Here is an 18555-nt window from a genome sequence, read left to right as displayed (position 1 = left end):
CTGGTAATTTCTGGTAAGGGAAAAAAAGTCTATAGCGCTAGAATGTTTTATCTGCTTTTTTGTTCTGTCTTCTAATGTAAGATGAGCAGGGTATTTGGCTGCAGTTGGTGGGCATCAATGAAATGCAACATCATTATACTAAACAAATATGAACAAAATAGAAATAATGCAAAGAAAATACCTAATGCTTATTTTTAATCAAAGTGGAAGAAAACGCTCTCCATCAAATTTAATGCTTCAAACTGATGTAACTATGTCATCTAGGGTGAATGTAAAACAGCTCAAAACAGCTTTTGATCATCAATGAAAATATATAACCCAGGACAGATGCACAACTTTCTAAAAAACAACACCCGACTCACGCATCAAAAGATAATCCTTGAATGCCACTCACAGGTTCAAATACTCTTTCTAGGAGCAATATCGAGCGAAATAAATTATACAGATAAATGTGTTGTTGAGTGTGACACCGTTGCTTCATTTCTAAACCAAGGCTAAAAATTGTGTAAATATGTTGCAGTATTTTGCTTATATGTATACCTGCCGCTCATTCCATTTGGCTTATGCAAATTCCACACTGTTGCTTGAACCTTCGAGATTTGATTCCACATACTGCGTATGCCTGGTGGACCCTACACTGGAAACAAATCGGAAAAATCGGCACCTTTACATTAAAAGCTCAAAGGTTCGCCGGATACGCATTAATTTTACCTTTAGTCAAATTCCGTTCCCTTTCTATAAAAAAAATGAGACCAACAAATTTGCCAAAGTCAACGGTGTTCACAGTTTTAGCGATGCAACTTTCGAAGACCAAAATGAGTGTTTCCGAGAAGGCACCTTTTCGAGGTGCATGCACTCGGTGGCACTTGCTACACTCTCAGCCCGCCCTAAGAACAGACCTGGTGGAAACACTGACATCACCTCAGGTGGAAAGCACTTCCATTCTGGTTTTTTTTATGGGAAACAAGGTTTTGTACAAAAGTTGGCACAAAAAGAGAGTAGTTGAAAAACCGTCGTTTGCTTTAAACCATGGTAAAAAGCGCTAGAAAGACAAGCAAGAAGACCAACACAGGTGTTACTCATATCTGTGTTTGAAAAAGAGATACCGTATTTACACGATCGTCAGTCCACGTTGCACATCAAGGAAAACTTTCGATGCGCATTTTAGTGCGAGCAGGTGAGAAGGGCAAAGTATCTGTTTGGGATGCCTGCAACCCGCATGCCTTCTGGCGTGCTTTGGCTGCACATGCATGCACGAGGTGCACAAGGTGCCCAGCTGCGTTACTGGAACCAGGAAGTTCACGCTGGAGGGAGGACCACTCAAGCCCCGTCGTTCTCACTCCATCCGCGACTCTACTTTGTTTCAGCTTTCGTCCGAGCACAGCCAAAGGACGCTTCGTAACTTCGACAAGAGCATTCCACCACATGTGTAACATTGCACTATATTCCACGTGTGTACAGCTGACAATGAACTAAAGGAATTAAATATCTCAAGTTTATGTTTCTTATTAATATATGTAAATCCATGTGGTTTGGTGAAAACACGTACATCCGCTGGCAACACGGCTGCAGATCTCAGTTTTTCTGCGTGATTTCGTTCCCGGCCGAATCATGTGCTTCGCCGTTTTCCTCACCGCTTCAAAACGTCCTTTCGCAAAGGCACGTTTGAGTGTCAGGTGCGACCTCTCGCACCTGACACTCAAACGTGCCTTTGCGAAAGGACGTTCGCGATGAATGTCTGCTTTCAAATTCGGCGGGAGTTCCCGGCCGTGTCGTACGGCGAATGCGTTGGAAACAAGAAAAGCGTCCGGGCCACTAGAAATCATGATATGCGGCCAAATCAGGGCACCCCTTTACCTGAGAAGCTGGTGGAAAGGACTGCGCCTCGAGGTAGATCCAAACAATAGAAGGAAACATCAACGGCCGGGTCACCGTGCAACGTGTACTTACATCTCGAAACTATGCCGGACAGCTGGAAAGCTCGGTCACAGACGCCAGCGTACGTACTGACATCCCTTGCGACTAAATTTCAGAGCGTGAAAGGGCATTTTTTAAACCTGCAGCAGACCTCTGGTACACCCGTAGCAGACGAGATACTTTGTGAGCACGGGCGTCGCGGACAACCAGCGGCGCAGCGGAGGGATGCAAAATTGTAGGCCAGATCGCGCGACCTTTTGCCAACGTGCGATTGGCTCCGGCCACACGTAGCTTTGGCTGCGCTCGGACGGAAGCTGAAACCAAGTATAGACTGACTCATCCGCACTGGTGATGTCAGTCGCGCCATGCTCAGTGCCACGTTCTCGAAGCAAGTCGTCGTCTAACGAAATCTCGCACTTTGCAAATGATCTTCCATGCTTGCTCGGCGATTGCCTTGGACGTCACGGGTAGGGACCGATTGCACACTTTTGGGCCGTACGTTGCAAGCCTGACCTCCCACTCCGGAAGACATCCCCAGTGACTCTGCGGAAGCCTCTTTGTTTGCAGTCACATCCGGCGCCACTGCAGACTCTACTCGAGCATCACCCGCTCTGACAGGTCGAACTTGCATCCACCAGAGCACTTGGTTGCTTCCGAGTGGCCAGAAACGAGCACCGAAAACCTAAACTGCCCAGATCAAGCGTGTCGATACAAAATGAACGTAGTCAGCACCCCAGTATGATCTTGACACTCGATCAAACGATGTGCGACCGTGAATAGCACGAAAAACTGCGAAGGGAAGCCGCGGGGTGAGTGGGCCGTGAGGCTGTTCCAGCGGCCTCCGGAGTTGCCAGAGGGACTCTTACAAGAAGTGCCGCCACCCCCGGGAGTCGGGCACACCATGCACTGTTCACCGCCGTATATTCAGGTTAATTTGCGAATTGCTATCAATAATACTTGTTCGCGCAAATAAAACAAGAAATAATTTGTAAAATCAGTGCACAGAATAGTGCAGTGCTAAAGGTACAACCGGAGTAAATCGTAACAAGCCGCGGTGTTTGTGATATCACGAATGTTTCGTTTCTACCGGCGGTGGAATGCTTTGGCTCGATTATAACTCAACCCCCCCACTTGAGATTTTCAAAAATTGAAAAAAGGGTCGACCTACATTCGTGTAAGTACGGTATATATATATATGCATATTGATACACTTATGACCTAGGCTACGCACGTACGGAGATCCCCATTTACACGCATTTACTTTAGAAAAACACACCTCGGCACTATACGATGCAATGCCCCTGGCGCATAGGGGCCCACTCTTCCTGGTAGAGTGCACCTTTGCACTTCACATGGTCTTTGATTGCTACCTAGAGTGTCACCGAAGCGTGGCTCACATTTGTAGGCACTACGATGAGTGGGCAAATGTGCCCCACCATTTCATGTTCCCCAGGAAGTGTCCTAATTTTCTTAATTTCCCGAGCAGAAACTTTTTCAGCACCCTTTCTAATAAGTAGAAGCCAGTAGTATCGTTCATTTCAAGCTAGGGGCTCAAAAGATGACGCCCCTGGGTCCTCCCTTGATTGCAAGGCGCACTTGGTTGCCCGTGAAGGCGCTGACGCTGTCTCCGCGCCCGTACTTGCTCATGTGCAGCCAAAATAGAAGAAACGTTTTCGAATGTCCCGTGGAGCTTTTCAAATGATAAGAATGTGGAGCGATGAATGGGGTGCTCCCAATCAATGCAGCGGGCAAAAAAAATACTATAAATGAACACCATCTTAGGTGCCAATTTTCGCAGCTCATTTTAGAGCCCAAGATTCCCTGGAAACATTTTCTATATCGCGGGGTTAATTGCAATACGGTGAATGATGGTAGTTGATCTCCTTTGTTTGTTATTAGGGAGCTTATTTGATGGTACAGTTGCCGACCGTTTTTTCGGACTCCGATAATTCGGACTTGTTCGATATTTCGGGCCTAAAGGGGGAACCGTAACTTATCCCATAGAAATAGAGTATATTCACGACCAATGTTTCAGACAGCGTCCGAAAGTTCGATTATTCGGACAAGATCGTCGCGAGCGATCAACGGAAAACACCATTGAGAAGCGGCCATTTTGAATTCTATGTGGGCTGCCAATGGATTGGCTTGGTTTGGCAGCGCTACTTGAGCACTCCTGAGTCCTAGCACTAGGTGACGCTATGCTAGCCTTTTTTTTTTCCCCATTTAGCTTCACGTCATCATCATCATCAATATTATCATTTTGCTTTGTTTTTCCGTTCATTCGCATCGCCAGTCGCCATTTTGCGCTCGTGGATTTGCGCCGCTGTCGTTCGGACAATGCTGGCTTGGACGTCATGGCCCCATCTGCTGTTCTGCTACTCGACCACAACGCTAGAAAAGAAGGCAGCGATTCTCACGCTAACAGAAAGTTGCCGAACGGAAACGGAGGCGTAACTTGAACCAAGGCACTATTTAAGGCTTTTTTAAGCCCACTTGGAAGTAATAAAGGAAAGTTTTTCAATCTGCCCATTTTTCGGACTGCTCTATTATCGGGACGTTTTTTCGGTCCCAGCGAAGTCTGGATAATCGGTCGGCGACTGTATAGCTAGCCGGCAACAGCCAGGCAGCGCTGGCAGAGTGGTTATACACTGTCTCGCATCTGACGGCTGTGATACGAGCACAGTGATTTTCCTACGCACCCCCTTGGTTTTTCTGAAGGCACTCATTCGCAACGACTCCTCTATTCTCAATAGCCCCTCCCCCATTCTAGACACCCCCCCGTAATTTAAATTCCTGGGGAAACCCCTGTACGAGCGCAACGCACAGATATTGGAGAATGAAGCAGCGATAACGCTTCTTCGCAGTAAAAGTGCACCCAGGTGATAGGCAGTCGCGATCCGATTGGCCCGCCAGGGCTTCCGCCGTACTGGCATGTCATGCGACCACGGCGTCCAAGCCTACCCAGTATTTTTTGCTTCAGACACTAGGCCAAGTGGCGCCACCGGAGCTCACGTGTGAAAAATGTAGCCACCACTCTAGCCAATGTTTCCAAACAGTGTTGAAGGCTGCCTATGCTGCTACTCCTATTGCACTCCTTACAATGAATGATAATATGCGTGAATAAATTAATAAACATAGAAACCAACCTTGTTTTCTAGGCACTTGTCAACTGCAAACTCGGCCGAGTCCGAGACCACTTCCAGTGGGTTCCCTTGGGCGTCCCGGAGCACGTAGTACACGAGAAGCTGGACCTTGGGGCTGGCATCTTCGGGGAGAGTTGCTTCGTAGGTGAAGACGGCCACACTGTGGGGCGTCGGGTTCTCGCCGGCCGTAGGCTCCACACTCCCCTCTGGCGGAGCACCCTCATTCTGGATCGTGGTGTTATCCGCAGACTCCTGGATGAGCTCGCCCAATGCAAAGCGTCTGGTGGTGCTCCGAGAGTCCAAGACGCGGCCACTCGATGTGAGCTGCTCGAAGAGGAGAGCAGCCCTCGTTAATTACGTTTCACGAGATGGTGGCAAGTTGATCAGCCCACCCTGGGGTCCGATTTTGGTCACTGCTAGAGCGACATCTATCTTGCCTCCTGCGGGACAAACTAAGGTAGCATTTGCAGATGGTTTGTTAGTTAACGTAGGCAAAAAATAAACGGTTTATCTGCTATGAAGCGTTATTTGCAGGTGGAAATAAAACAAGAAAACACCATATATTATCTGCAAGCGAAAAGACGGAAAAACGTTGATCGTCTACTACAGACCAATCACAAACTCGAATCGGATGCAGGCTCAAAGTATGAATGCCTGCTATTTCAGGTTGGAAGCCGTCCACAACCCGCGCTTCATTTGTAAACCTCCAGTTGTTCTCCTGTTGTACACAAGCTGACATCGACTGGTGTGGGAAGGAGGCACATCAAAGGCCGCAAGATCTGGCCATTTTTGTGTCGGCGAGAGGCCAAAATAGCGCTGACTCCGTGAACTCGGGGTAAACATTTCTCAGTGGGTGGCTGTGGGCGCCCAGCAGAGGTTTTCGACGCAACATCCAAGAGAGGATATTCTCGGCCTCACCTTGAACAAAATCGTGCATCATGTAATACTGACTTGACTGCATGCCAATACAATGCTGATCAAAATGCTACAAAATCCCTGCACACATGCTTTCGCTCCACGTGCTCCGAGCTGCTCGGCCACTGATCCCCCCTTCTGCCCCCTCCGAACAAGGGGACAGTACCTACGGATTTATGGCCGTGCAGAGTTTTGTGAGGTCTGAAGGCTATTTGAAATGACTTCAAAACATACGTGATAATTCATTTCATGAAAAGAAACCTTCATCAGCAGAATTGGTATTGTGGTCAACATTGTGCTAAAGGGCGGTGCTGGGGTAACGTCGATAAGATCTGACCAGAGGAAAATCGGCGACTCCCTCGCCAAGCAGAAGAAACGGAAAGGGGGAGGGGGATTTTTTCTTTTTTTTTGCCCGATCACTTAAGGGTCATTCTGGTGATATCCCACACTGCCTGGTGATAGTTAAGGGGAGTAAAGTTGGCCTAGAAGGGTGGGAGGAATCATATGCTTATCTTTTTTGACTTGGGTGGCGCAAGCTACAGCCCGTTACAAAGGATATAGCCATTAACATCCATCCATCTGTCCATCTAAGCTTACTTATTTCTTTGTGCGTTGTTTTGTTGTACTGCCATTAAGAGTGAGCATGTTTATCTCACCAACAAAAATAAACTACCGTATTTATTTGAATATAAGGCGGTCACGATTATAAGGCGAGGGGGCAGTTGAAGGACCCAAGAAAAAGAAAAAAAAATGTCATATTGCTATACTGAGCTTCGAATATAAGGCGGGGTATGACTGAGATTACGGATTTTGGAAAAAAAACCTCGCCTCATGTTCAAATAAATATGGTATACTCAACGAGGCAACCTCCATTAAATATAGATATCAACTGTTAGAAAAACTCGCAATGTTCACTTTCACTTCACACAAAAGTGAAGCTAAAATTTATAAAGTTCTACCATATAAAATCAATTGTGAACTAACTTTTTTCTCCTCACATGGTAAGATGCTAATATTTTAGGTAAACGTAAAGCAACCAGAGTGTGCGTTTGGGAAAGAAAGAAGTCAACAGTTTCCTGTTTCCTTGTCTATAAAAGCCGAGCGAGAGCGTAAGAGTGCAGACTAGGTATTTAAAAAGAGTAGACTACCCTTCAATGCAACACTTTTTTTCTGGGGGTGGGCCCAGTAGAGTTGCTCTCGAGAGAAGATTTTCCATGTAAGAGAGTAAACACTCGACAAGCACAAACCGTAAAGAAGAGTTTGTAATCCTTGTCGGCCTGGGCAGTCATCTGTATCTGCGGTGAAAACGTAGCCCTGCACTCCAGGACTGTGGTCTGGCGGCGATCGATAAGAAGCGAGTTCCCAGAGGGCGAATAGAAAGGCTTGAGGGTCAGCAGTGCGGAGGGCTTCTCCAGCGTTGGGCCATTCTTGACAACGATCCTCGGGAAGTCGACGGCAAGTGCCTGTCAAATTAAAAACCACAGTTACTATAGAATTAAGACGGACCTCAGTAACCCCTCTATATAGACATTTTGGGGGACGAATTGGGTTAATACGTGTGTTTTTGTCTCGTTAATGTGGAGAACTAACATAGATGATTTGTCCGGAAGCAGAGGTCATGAGACATCACTCTATGACAATGTTATGCATAAAATCCGAAATTTTGAATCTTGATTACGCTGAAACCAACCTATTTGGCTACAACAGCATGACCATCTATCATCGTTAAGGTTAAAAAAGAAAACTTGTAAATAAAAAAGGTAGTATCTGTGAATAAGGTTCATGCTGCTTTCAACTGGCTCATATTGCATCTGAAGCCCAATTCAACTGATTCAATGGTTTATTGCCCACATTCCCAGTTGCAGGTGGAAATGTGGACAGTTTTGAGCCAGTTGAATACTAGTTAGCTGAGAAGAAGGTGCTCTAGCAGTGACACTCCTACAGTGACATAACTACCGAATCCTATGATCACCCAGTGTTCAAGACCTAAGCCTTTCATATTCAGGCTTCATTGTGAGCGACGTGTGTCTACAGTTTCCGCCTGGAAATGTGAAAACTATGGCTCCAGCATAAGCTTCCTGCCTTTGATACCACTTTGGCGTATGTGCAGGCAAAACTGGCGCAAGGCAATTGGAATATGCTTGCCAGAGACAAAGCTTCTACTGCACTCTGTCACCACGCACAACATTCGGCCTTCTTGAGAATTAATTCCCATGTCTACGGGAGAGAAACTATGGTGCTTGGAACGTGCTTCAGACTGGTGTGTTTACTGCGTCCTAAAATGTGGTTGCTCGATTTCCTGACGTCCTACAAGTGTCCAGCAGCGATCCCCAGGGAATGGGAGGGCAGCGCTGGAGTCTTTCCTGTTGGAAGCTGCTCTCCGGCTGGGTGATTCACGGAAGCCAGCAAGGAGTTGGGCAACGACAATTGCATAGGCTCAAACTTTCTGCTGGGATCGCAACATCAGACAATAGGACACGGTGGCTTCCGCAGCGTCATTTGTTGCCACTTAGGGACCACTTTTGATGTGTGAGCGGGACAGACGAAGACGCGCTTGCGGACACCGTAGCGAGACGTACCTCCACGCTGAGGGAGGTCACCCTGGTGCCGTACTGAGGAAGGCTGAAGCGGACGACGCCATCATTGTCCGAGGTGTAGTTGCGGCACGACAGGATCCGTTTTGTCTGCCACGCACGCCACTTGTACACTTCGCACTCCACAAACAGGCAGAGTTGGATGGTCTCCTGGGGCTGGGGCGTTCCGTCAAGCTTCTGGACAAACAGCTGCAAATAGAGACACAATGCTGCTTCCGGCATGACAGGAAAACTGGCCGTCTCCTTAGCAATTCTCAAAGGCTTTCTAAATGCGAAGAATTTATGCCCTTCTGTTTTTGACGGGCACAGCAAAGAAGCTGTCAGTGTCACGCGACATCATGCCACGCCGTCACTTGACTTCACAGAGGACAGAAAAATAAGGGCGACCAAAAATAGTAAAATACCCAAAATCTGCTCTGTCGATTCCATTACAACCAAAGCCAGCTAAATAACTGCAAAGGCTCGGTGCGTAACTCGAGGATGGTAATCCGAAAAACAAAAAAATGCAAATAGTAGGAAAGACTTTACTTGTATCAACTGTGAACCCTGCAAGACAATATAGCAATACAAATGAGTGAACCAAGAATAATGCTTTCAGACCTGAAACAAGAGATGATTAGAGTGGAAAAAGCCCTGGAATTAAATGAGTGGTCCTTACCAGGCCCTTGTAGGCCATGTTGAGCTTGAAGGTGTTGTCGCTGCTGACAAAGAGAGTGTTCCTTGAGCCATACTTCTGGTTGAAGTTGAGCCTGAGGCGTTCTCGATTACGATTGTGGAGGGTAGTCTCTGTCTCCGAGACGCCTGCAAGAACAAGTCGCGCATTTGTACCTCAACTGATGTGAACAGGCACTCATCATAACATTCATTCATTGGTTGATTCACTGAGACACAGAAGAATTGATTTGTTTATTCTTAATTTATAGATATATTGATTCCTTGACTTGGTTCTTGGATTGATTAGATCATTTGGCGCAACTTTTTTTGAAAGACGTGCCAAAATAGAAGCGCTTTTCCTAACAGCCCCTCACTCAAATTGCGTCCCGCAAAATAGATATTGCGGTAACACGTCCTTTCAGTTAAAATTCAGTTTACGATTGCCGGCACTCGAAAATGAATTGTTTGAAAGCTCAATGTCTTTAGGAGTGAATCAGAAACGTGAGTCTATTTGGTATCGATGTGCCAAAACATCAGAATCTCGCACAACCTAAAATGTTGTCTTGCAAGGTAAGTAATGCACTGCTATAACATTTTTCTTTTCGGGGAAAGTTGATCTTACAACATACATGTCCTGCCAAAAAAAGCTTCTTTGGGTTTTGATTGTTTTTTCTGATTTTCTCTGCCGGGACAAGGGAGTTTGGGAGCTCCAACGGCTGCCGCAACGTTTGATAAGGTGCAGGGAGATAGCCTTACCAGTTCCCTTCTCCAAGACTTTGGCAGTGATGTTGATAGAAGGATAGTACGAGTAGGTGAAATTCTTCGTGTTGAGCAGCGAAACATTCAGAGTGTAGTTGTAGCAACCGTCAAGCTGAAACAAAGTGGGGAAATATCATAGAATGCATCCTTTACACGAGACAAAGTATACAACAGCTGCGAAAGAAGACACAAGACGGGAAACTATCGACTGCGTGATTTAAAAAGAGATAGTTAACGACCGGCACTTCCGCTCTTCAGCTTAACAACATCTGCAAATGGTGCAAGGAATTGCTCATGGAGCTTAACATCACTAAATGTACATCTATGAGAGTATCTCGTCATAACAACACCTTCTTCCTACCATATCAACAATTCTGCTCTAGTTTCTGTGTCCTCCTATAAATATCTCGGCATTCGAATAACCAACGACCTCTCCTGGAATATCCATGTCCAATATGTCACTAACAACGCAAATCGACTTTTGGGCTTTCCCAAACATAACTTCTTGCTCCCCTTTCGTTAAAACTTCTCTATAAAACCCTAGTTCGTCCTAAACTTGAATATGCAGGTTCTATTTGGAACTCTGGTATCACCCTTGCATCAGCTGTCAAATCTATTCAGAATCGTTCTGCACGTTTCATAGTTTCAAACTACCATCACACAGCCAGTGTAACGTGTATGAAATCGTCCATCTCCTTGCCTGATCTCTCTTTCCAAAGAAAAAGATCTCGTCTATGTTTATTTCACAAGATTATCACTGTAACCCCGCCCTCCATCAAGCATCGTTTTTAGAACCATCGTACATATCATCACGTGAAGACTATGAAGGTTCCCCATTGCAGCACTTTTAATGCCTCATTTCTACCTCAAAGCTCCACTGATTGGAATCTCGTTCCCGCACATATAGCCTCAGTAACTATATGTTACTGAGGCTAACAGATGTTGTTAACAGATGTTGCATAGTGCGAGTTTTTTTTTGTTCGCCTCACTCAACTATGTTACTTTTACGCGTTTTGGATAACCACCCCTCTCTAATGCTTTCGAGCCCCGAGGGAAGAATAAATGAAATGGTCTACGACAGGGGTAGACCAAATCCAGCGATCAGGGGCAATCCTACCAGCCCGCAACTGACCGCTATCTTCGCAGCGACACCCGGCTCGCAGCTCACTCCCAGCAGGCCCGGCGCAAAAAATGAGCGCGCATTAAGAAACGGCTTTGGGACGCACACCAAACACGGAAAATAAAATACCAGAAAGAACAAGAGAGAAATGTTATGCAGCTCTCGTCAACATATTTATTGCACACTGCCATCACCATGCATCACAATTTGTTTCCTGCCTTTGTAAAATATCCTTACGGTTTCTTAAAGGGGCGGTGCAACTATTTCCGGCATTTGGACAATGAACTGCGGGAATTAATCTGTGTCACCTGTGGAACGAAGAACAAAAAGCCTTGGTTCCTTGCGTGTGCTAGTTCTTATCTTAAAAATAATCCAACAAATCGAAGGTCAAAGTGCCTATCAACTCCCAGGTCGTCTTTCGAGTGACATACTCCGGGGGACCACCTGTTTTCCGTCTCTTCAGATCCTCTAGCCGCTCCTTTCGTGATTGCCCACTCTTCAAGGATTAGCATCACCTAAGGACTCGTCGAGCTATTGACACAAAAGACGCCACCAAGCTGACGGCGAGTGTGGCAGCGTTTTGTTTACATTCGCGCGTGTCTCCCACAAGTTCCAGTAGCCCCCCACATAGAGCCTCAATAACTAACACTTTTTATGTTTTTGCTGATTCGCACCGCACGCGTCTGGAAATAATTAGTCATTTTCCCAATAGATATCGGAATAACAGGTTTTTTCTTTTTAGCAAGGTGGCACATTTTTTGTCCCTTGTGCCCAGATAAACAATATAAAAATACAAACTGCAAATTCTTTTAACTTTAAAACCCATTTAATTGTATGTACTTTGTGGTCTGTGTATTGAAAGGTGCCATATAGAATAGATCAAAAACACGACGATCGTTCACGTCCTGTCATTATGAAACTCGATTTCCGCGAAAAAATGCAAGTATTGAAAAATTCTTTCAAGCTCGAGGGTTCAGATATTCGTATATCGGAAGACTTCTCTGTTCATGTCCGTTCCGTTTGGAAAAAAAATATGGGACGCATTGGCCTCTTTCTGCGGCAGTGGCTCCACCGTCCACCTTCAATATGATTGTGTGTTCATTAATAATGAGCAACAGAATTGGGTTGATTAAACTAAAACACTGGTTCAGTGTTCCGACTACACCGCCCAGGCTGCTACCACCGCCCCATCTACTGATGGTCATCGACTCAGCCGCGGTTTAAGACGGTTTAAGTGACAATTTTTGTGTCTTGATTGTTAACGCCAGAAGTTCGGTAAATAAGTTCCCCGGCATTCTGTCCCTAATTTCTTCCCACTCTGCTCACATTAGAGGAGTCACTGAAACATGGCTACATGATGCCATATATGACACCGAAATTACACCCTCTGGTTTCTGCGTGGTTAGACGTGATAGGAAATACGGGCGTGGCGTCGCGCTCTTTTTGAAGACCAATATTAAATTCTCAGTAATACATTGTCCTTCCCAGATTGAATCAGTGTGGTGCAAACTTAATGTGGAAAATATATCTTTAGTTGGCATTGTCAACCGCCCTCCCGGCTCTTCCATTGATCAGTTACACGCTTTATGTGACTTTATGTACGAGCATAACCTGTCTTCTTCCAAATTAATATTAATGGGCGATTTTAATTTACCTGGCATCCTGTGGTCATCGTTTTCGCTATCTGGTCCTGACGTTCAGATATGTAGAGAGTTACTGAACTTTTTATTGCCATTTGGTTTAAAGCAGATTGTTCACGAGAGTCAGTTTTAGATTTGGTCTTTCTTAGTATACCTCTGCTAGAAAACCATTTTAGGGGCTGGCGTCCGTGCTCACATCGATTGCATCTGTCTTCTTAAAAAAAGAAAAAAAAAATGCTTGCGCAGTTAACAGGATTCAAACCTGTGCGGGCAGACCCCAATGGATTTCTAGTCCATCGGCCACGACTGCGGGACGAGTAAGGGGCTCCGAGATGTGGTAGTAACTCAAGAGCCAGAGATGTCATGGATAAACGTTGCATGTAGCCGCTCAACTTTTATAGACGAGAGGGTGCTGCGGTCAAATGCGTATATAATCGCTTTAAACTTTGCATGCATTGGCTCAACGTTTATAGACGAGAGGGCGCTGCGGTCAAATTCTCAAAAAATTAGTATCATCAGCACTACCAGAGCTTTGCCTCATCATTCACCACGTGAAGATGCGGTCATTTTTTTTTTAAGTGAAGTCGTTGATCAGATCCTAGGGCAGTCTTTGTTTCTGTCGCTTATTCTGTTCCTAAAACATGTTTTGTTTACCACACTTTTCCCGATTTTAACCGTGCCGATAATGTGTCCATAATTGACTCATTAAGCTCTTCCCTTGAAGTGTTTGAACAACTTAGTATTTCCAGTGACGTGAATGTACTCGTTACATTCTTTGAAGACTCGGTTAAATCGTGTATCCAGCGATACGTGCCACTCAAAACAACAAAAAAATAACATTGTCACTCCTTGGATAAGGAGGGAATTATTGCATTTATCGCGACGTGTCGGCAGACTGCGGCGTGGAAAACGTTGCACTGACCCTGTAAAGACTGCTCAGTTTATTCAAGCTAAGGAGAAACTCCGACTTAAATCTAATTCTGCGAAAAACTTGTATTTCCGAGTTGCAAAACTTAATAAAAAGCAACCCTCGAAAATCTATTTGACCAGGCAGTGCAACTTCCAACTCGTTTATAATTAACGACGCAACTACCACGGACGCACTGACAATCGCTACAGCATTCAACACATGCTTTCAGTCAGCATTTACAGTTGTTCATTTCGAAATTCCTCGTTTTACTCATGTTTCGCAGTCTGTGGTTGTTGACATAGATGTGAACGTTCAGTGTGTACTAAACCTGATTTTGAAGTCAGATACTCAAAAAAAGTCCTGATGACATTCCTAATTCCTTTATTGTCGGGTACTCCCTTGGGTGCAGTCTCACGGTGATTTGTCAGAAATCACCTTCATCTTGGAAACTCGCAAAAATCATTCCCGTATACAAATCTGGAAACTCAGAATCACTGTCAAACTACAGACCAATTTCTATAACGTCACATTCATGCAAATTCTATTGTCTACAGGCATGTTATGGAGTTTCTCGAAACAATATTTTATGCGATTTCCAACATGGTTTTCGACGTGGTTAGAGTACTATAAAACAACAGTATTTGTTCATGATGTCGGTCAGTCTCTTGATATCGGTAATCAAGTTGATGCAATATTTATAGATTTGTCAAAGGCTTTCGACACAGTTCCTCATTCTACACAAGCTTAACCTAATTCTAAATAACCCTCACCTGGTCAACTGGATATCCAGTTTTCTTTCTCGTCGGTCACAGTTTGTCTACTTTAACTCATCCAAATCTAGTACAGTTCATCAGGTGTTCCACAAGGATCAATTCTTGGACCGCTACGCTCCTTGTTATAGATCAATGATTTGCCACGCTATATTTCCACTAAAATACGACGCTGACGACTGCGTACTATATCACGTAATAAACTCCTCCGATGACCTTAGAATTCTCTTAACAATTCTTTTGTGAATTTTTGTATGTGGTGTAAAACCTGGCAAATGAACCTGAACCGTCGTAAACCGTTTTTATGACCTTTTCTAGGCTTGAATACGGGCAGCTGAACAATTAAAAAAACCGTGAGGAAACGCCTAAAGTCTTTGTATTTCATGATTACCTCATCACGACTCTTTAGATAGCTACATAAAGTCTTTCAAGCCAACTGCAACTAGGAGCCACCACGAATTACACCTTCTCCTCCTCGTACTGATATGTTTAAATACAGTTTTCTCCTCACACCATTGAACGCCTGGAATTTGTTACTATCCAATCACTACTGATGTCTGGACCGTCTGTGTCCTGCCATAGCCCCACTGGGGCTGCCCTATGTAGAAATGAAATTAATAGCTATGCGGAGCGCAAGCCTGGCTACTTCTTTTGCAGGGGTGACGTCAGAAGGCCGAGCTCCGATGGAAGGACAGTGGGTAGACCTCAAGGCAGCTTGCTTTGAGGTCGACCCACCAACCTTCAATCAGAGCTCTGCGTTCCGACGTCACCCCTGCAAAAGTTTTACTATAAGCTATATTTCTGCATCTAAATGCTTTTCTGGTTTATTCAATTTTTGCATTTATATCTAGTTATGTATTTTTCGACCCTCGAGAATGCGACAGGTTCCCAATCTGGCCACTTGGCCAACAAGTCTCCTGGTCTATGAAAATGTTCAAGATGATACCCAGGCTTAAAATTACCTGCCTGCAGACAGTGATTTTAAGAACATTAATTTGCAAGATGTTCCTATTAACCTCCCAATGACCTGCTTGTACCAATAAGCTACACATATGGTTACCTCATTGCCCTTTCTTGGTACACTTCATTACTACGACAACAAAGCAACACTGCTCTTAGTAGGTGAGGGGACGGTGAGAAGGTCCAAGATAGCTCAGACATTTTTTGGGCTTCGCAGGTTTTTTTTGTTGGTATATTTTAACGAGTCAAGTTGCCTTGTTCAAGAAACATTAATGAGCTACCTTGTCTTCTCAACTGCGAAAGGAAGTATTGTTTACATATATTACTTCTGATAACTTTTTGTTTTTCAATTCAGGTAAGTAATTTTTGATTACAAAAACTGATAAAACAAAGTCTTACAACCAGATTGCCTTCTGACGAGGGTCAGTATTGCTAAGAGGAGAGAAAAGAAGCTCTTAAAAGCATTTCTGACCACAGAAATGTGCCTATTTTGATTCCAGATATGCTTCAAAACCTTGCAAGTGGCTCACCTCTGCAACACGGAGGATCACGGGCTTCTGGCCAATGGGATAGTAGTAGCTGAAGGAAGATGCATACACCTCTACAGCTCCCTTGACGTCCTTGCCATAGGTGTACCTTCAGTTTCGTTCCAGGAGGAAAAGGATGTCATACGTATTAGCAAAAACTTAATATAATCAACAAGAGCTTCAAAGCACTTATATATTCCTTTATTTAGTATATCATTTCCTATTTATTCATATTATTTCCTATTTTACAATTCCTTTTTTATACCATTTTCTACTTAACACATGTATATAACAGCATTAGGAGATAATATGGAGACTTGGTGCTGTCAAAGGTTTACACCAGTACTTAGCTGTTGTAAACTTAATGCTTTTTAATAGAGGTGTACAAATACTCTAATATATAAATTCGAATGGAATAGCAAAGTTTCGAATAATTTGATTCGCAAATCGAATAGCAAGGTCCCAAATAATTTGATTCGCGAATCAAATTCCTAGTATTCGGTCACTGGAATATTCAAAATATTCGGCCAAAAACAAGCAGTCGGCACGGAGCTGACAAAAGGGCCATTTTGCTCCCGATGTTAGCGCCGTGATGTTAAACAGACCATGCGAGAAACACCTCTTGGTCCTACCATTCCTAACGCACAGGTTAGAAAAAAGAAAGGTATCGAACGCCACAAACTTTATAGCACGCAGATTTACGCATGATTGAGACGCTATCTACCCTTGAATCACAACCGAAACGTCCCATTTGCGCCGCTTCCAGAGAGGAATTGTTGGGAGGCCGGAATTCCGCGCCATGCCCAATTCTTTTCACGGGTAAAGCCCCTCATTTCAAATTGAAGCGCTAATGTAGAACATAGATGCCGCACTCACAGAAATCGGCGACTGCACGATCACTGAAAGAAAACCACGCTAACCAGGCCGATGAAACTAGCCGAATTGTCGTCGTCCCTCTTTCGGAACCGCAAGCCACAAATTCTGATTCGGAACGGAAAAATAGTGTGCCTAGATTTGAGAAGGTTTGCAACCGTTCGCTAGCCGCTTTTGAATTACAAACTCCGAGAAGGTGACAAAAAGGCGAAAGCGTCGGGCAGGCGTCGGGATCGGGCAGGATCGGGCAGGCGGGCCAGGCGTCGTCGCTCTTCCGTTTGCTCGCCTTCTTTCCTCGCGACATCACAACAACTTCCGACCAATCTGTCACAGTTCCTCCTTTAGGTCCGAAATATCAAACAAGTCCGAATTATCAGAGTCCGAAAAAACGGTCGGCGACTGTACTCAGATTTAACACCTATCTGTATATTTATGGGAAATAAAATTTCAAGCGCCCATTTTCTTCTTTAAAATGGAAACCAAATATCGGAAGGTGCCCCTTTTCTGAGATATACAAATATAAAGAAAAGCTGCGGTGTTAGGTCGTGTTTTAAACTAGGAAAAGAGGCAGGCGTGGCTGTAACTTTGGTTTTTTTTGTGACGTTTAGGGTAGATAGATTGTGCTTGCGCCATAAAATTGGATCTTTAGTGCCCAACGTCCAACAACAGCTTCTTTTTTGTTTCACCAGAACTTCTATACATTATAGCTTTTGTTCTGTACGAGATGCACATTCTGCACCAGGTGCATAGTCTGCACATAGAATCATCTCATTCGCAGCACACTTTGAAAAATTCCTACAAATAAAATCGCTATTCGATATTCGATTTGATATTCGGCTTTTCTTAGTTTGATGCGGTATTCGATTCGAAAACTACTATTCGGTATTCAGACAGTCCTACTTTTTAATGTGTCCTTTACTCCAATGTCTCGATATCGCTCCTCCAATACCGAGGTAAAAGGTAGCGTTACGGTTGTAAAAGATTTTTCTATCTAATTTGGTGGCTCCCTTAACCAAAAACTAAAGTAGATACGGTATATTTTGTATTTACAAGAAAAAATAAAATACAGATGACCTCACAAACAAGGAACATTCTGCTCTTCAAAAAATTAGTTTTTTTATATTTGCCTCATAAATAAATTAAATACAAATCGGTATATTGAGACCGTGCTTCATCGTAAATACAAAAAAAAAACGCTGAAGTATTTACGAGTTGTCTGTCAAATAACAACTCACTTGGCGCAGATCTTGTAATCCACAGTAGGGTTGGTTTGGACGTCATTGGCATCGGGAGTAATGCTCACAAAGAACTTGGGCAATACTAAAAGAAGGAAAACCAGAGGATTAGAAAACTTAATCCACGTGCACCGAAGGTTAAACATCGGGCCACTCGGGTAAATTGTTCATTTAAAATTTCAGGGCATGGCTTTTATTTGCACTTCTGCGCATCTTTCTAATTTGAATTTTATTCCTAGCCAAAAGCCATCCACATTATATTGTGACACGAAAGCAAATGGTAATCCACGACTGACACACAACGTTGCAGTAGTAGCAAAATAACATTTAACATTATCAAACAGACTTAAGGGACCAGTCTGAGCACTACCCCCGCAATTTATAATTATACGCGAATATACGATCATTGCTTTTAATTTACAATTCAGATCTGCAAGTGCCATTAATTTCCTCATCGTCTCTTAGCAAAGAAAATTGAACTTTTACCGGAATTTACGACAAGGAAAGAGGGACTTTGAAGACAAACAGACAAGACACG

General features: G+C 44.2%; 1 protein-coding gene across 4 annotated transcripts in view; it reads right to left on the bottom strand.

Moving 5' to 3' along the window:
* Positions 1-18555, bottom strand: part of LOC8031367 (alpha-2-macroglobulin-like protein 1) — a 209204-nt gene that overhangs the window by 93024 nt on the left and 97625 nt on the right. For all 4 annotated transcript variants that reach the window (XM_029988207.4, XM_029988211.4, XM_029988219.4 and 1 more), the window contains exons 8-14: positions 18018-18102; positions 15913-16018; positions 9980-10094; positions 9228-9370; positions 8555-8758; positions 7223-7438; positions 5064-5384 (exon numbers count right to left, since the gene is read on the bottom strand). In XM_029988207.4, the coding sequence (XP_029844067.3) occupies positions 5064-5384; positions 7223-7438; positions 8555-8758; positions 9228-9370; positions 9980-10094; positions 15913-16018; positions 18018-18102 (1190 nt within the window). The remainder of the gene's footprint in view (positions 1-5063; positions 5385-7222; positions 7439-8554; positions 8759-9227; positions 9371-9979; positions 10095-15912; positions 16019-18017; positions 18103-18555) is intronic.

Source organism: Ixodes scapularis, unplaced genomic scaffold (genome assembly GCF_016920785.2).
Source record: "Ixodes scapularis isolate PalLabHiFi unplaced genomic scaffold, ASM1692078v2 PGA_scaffold11__112_contigs__length_91849675, whole genome shotgun sequence".
In the NCBI taxonomy this organism is placed as follows: Eukaryota; Metazoa; Arthropoda; class Arachnida; order Ixodida; family Ixodidae; genus Ixodes; species Ixodes scapularis.
This window is presented reverse-complemented; position numbering and strand designations above follow the sequence as displayed.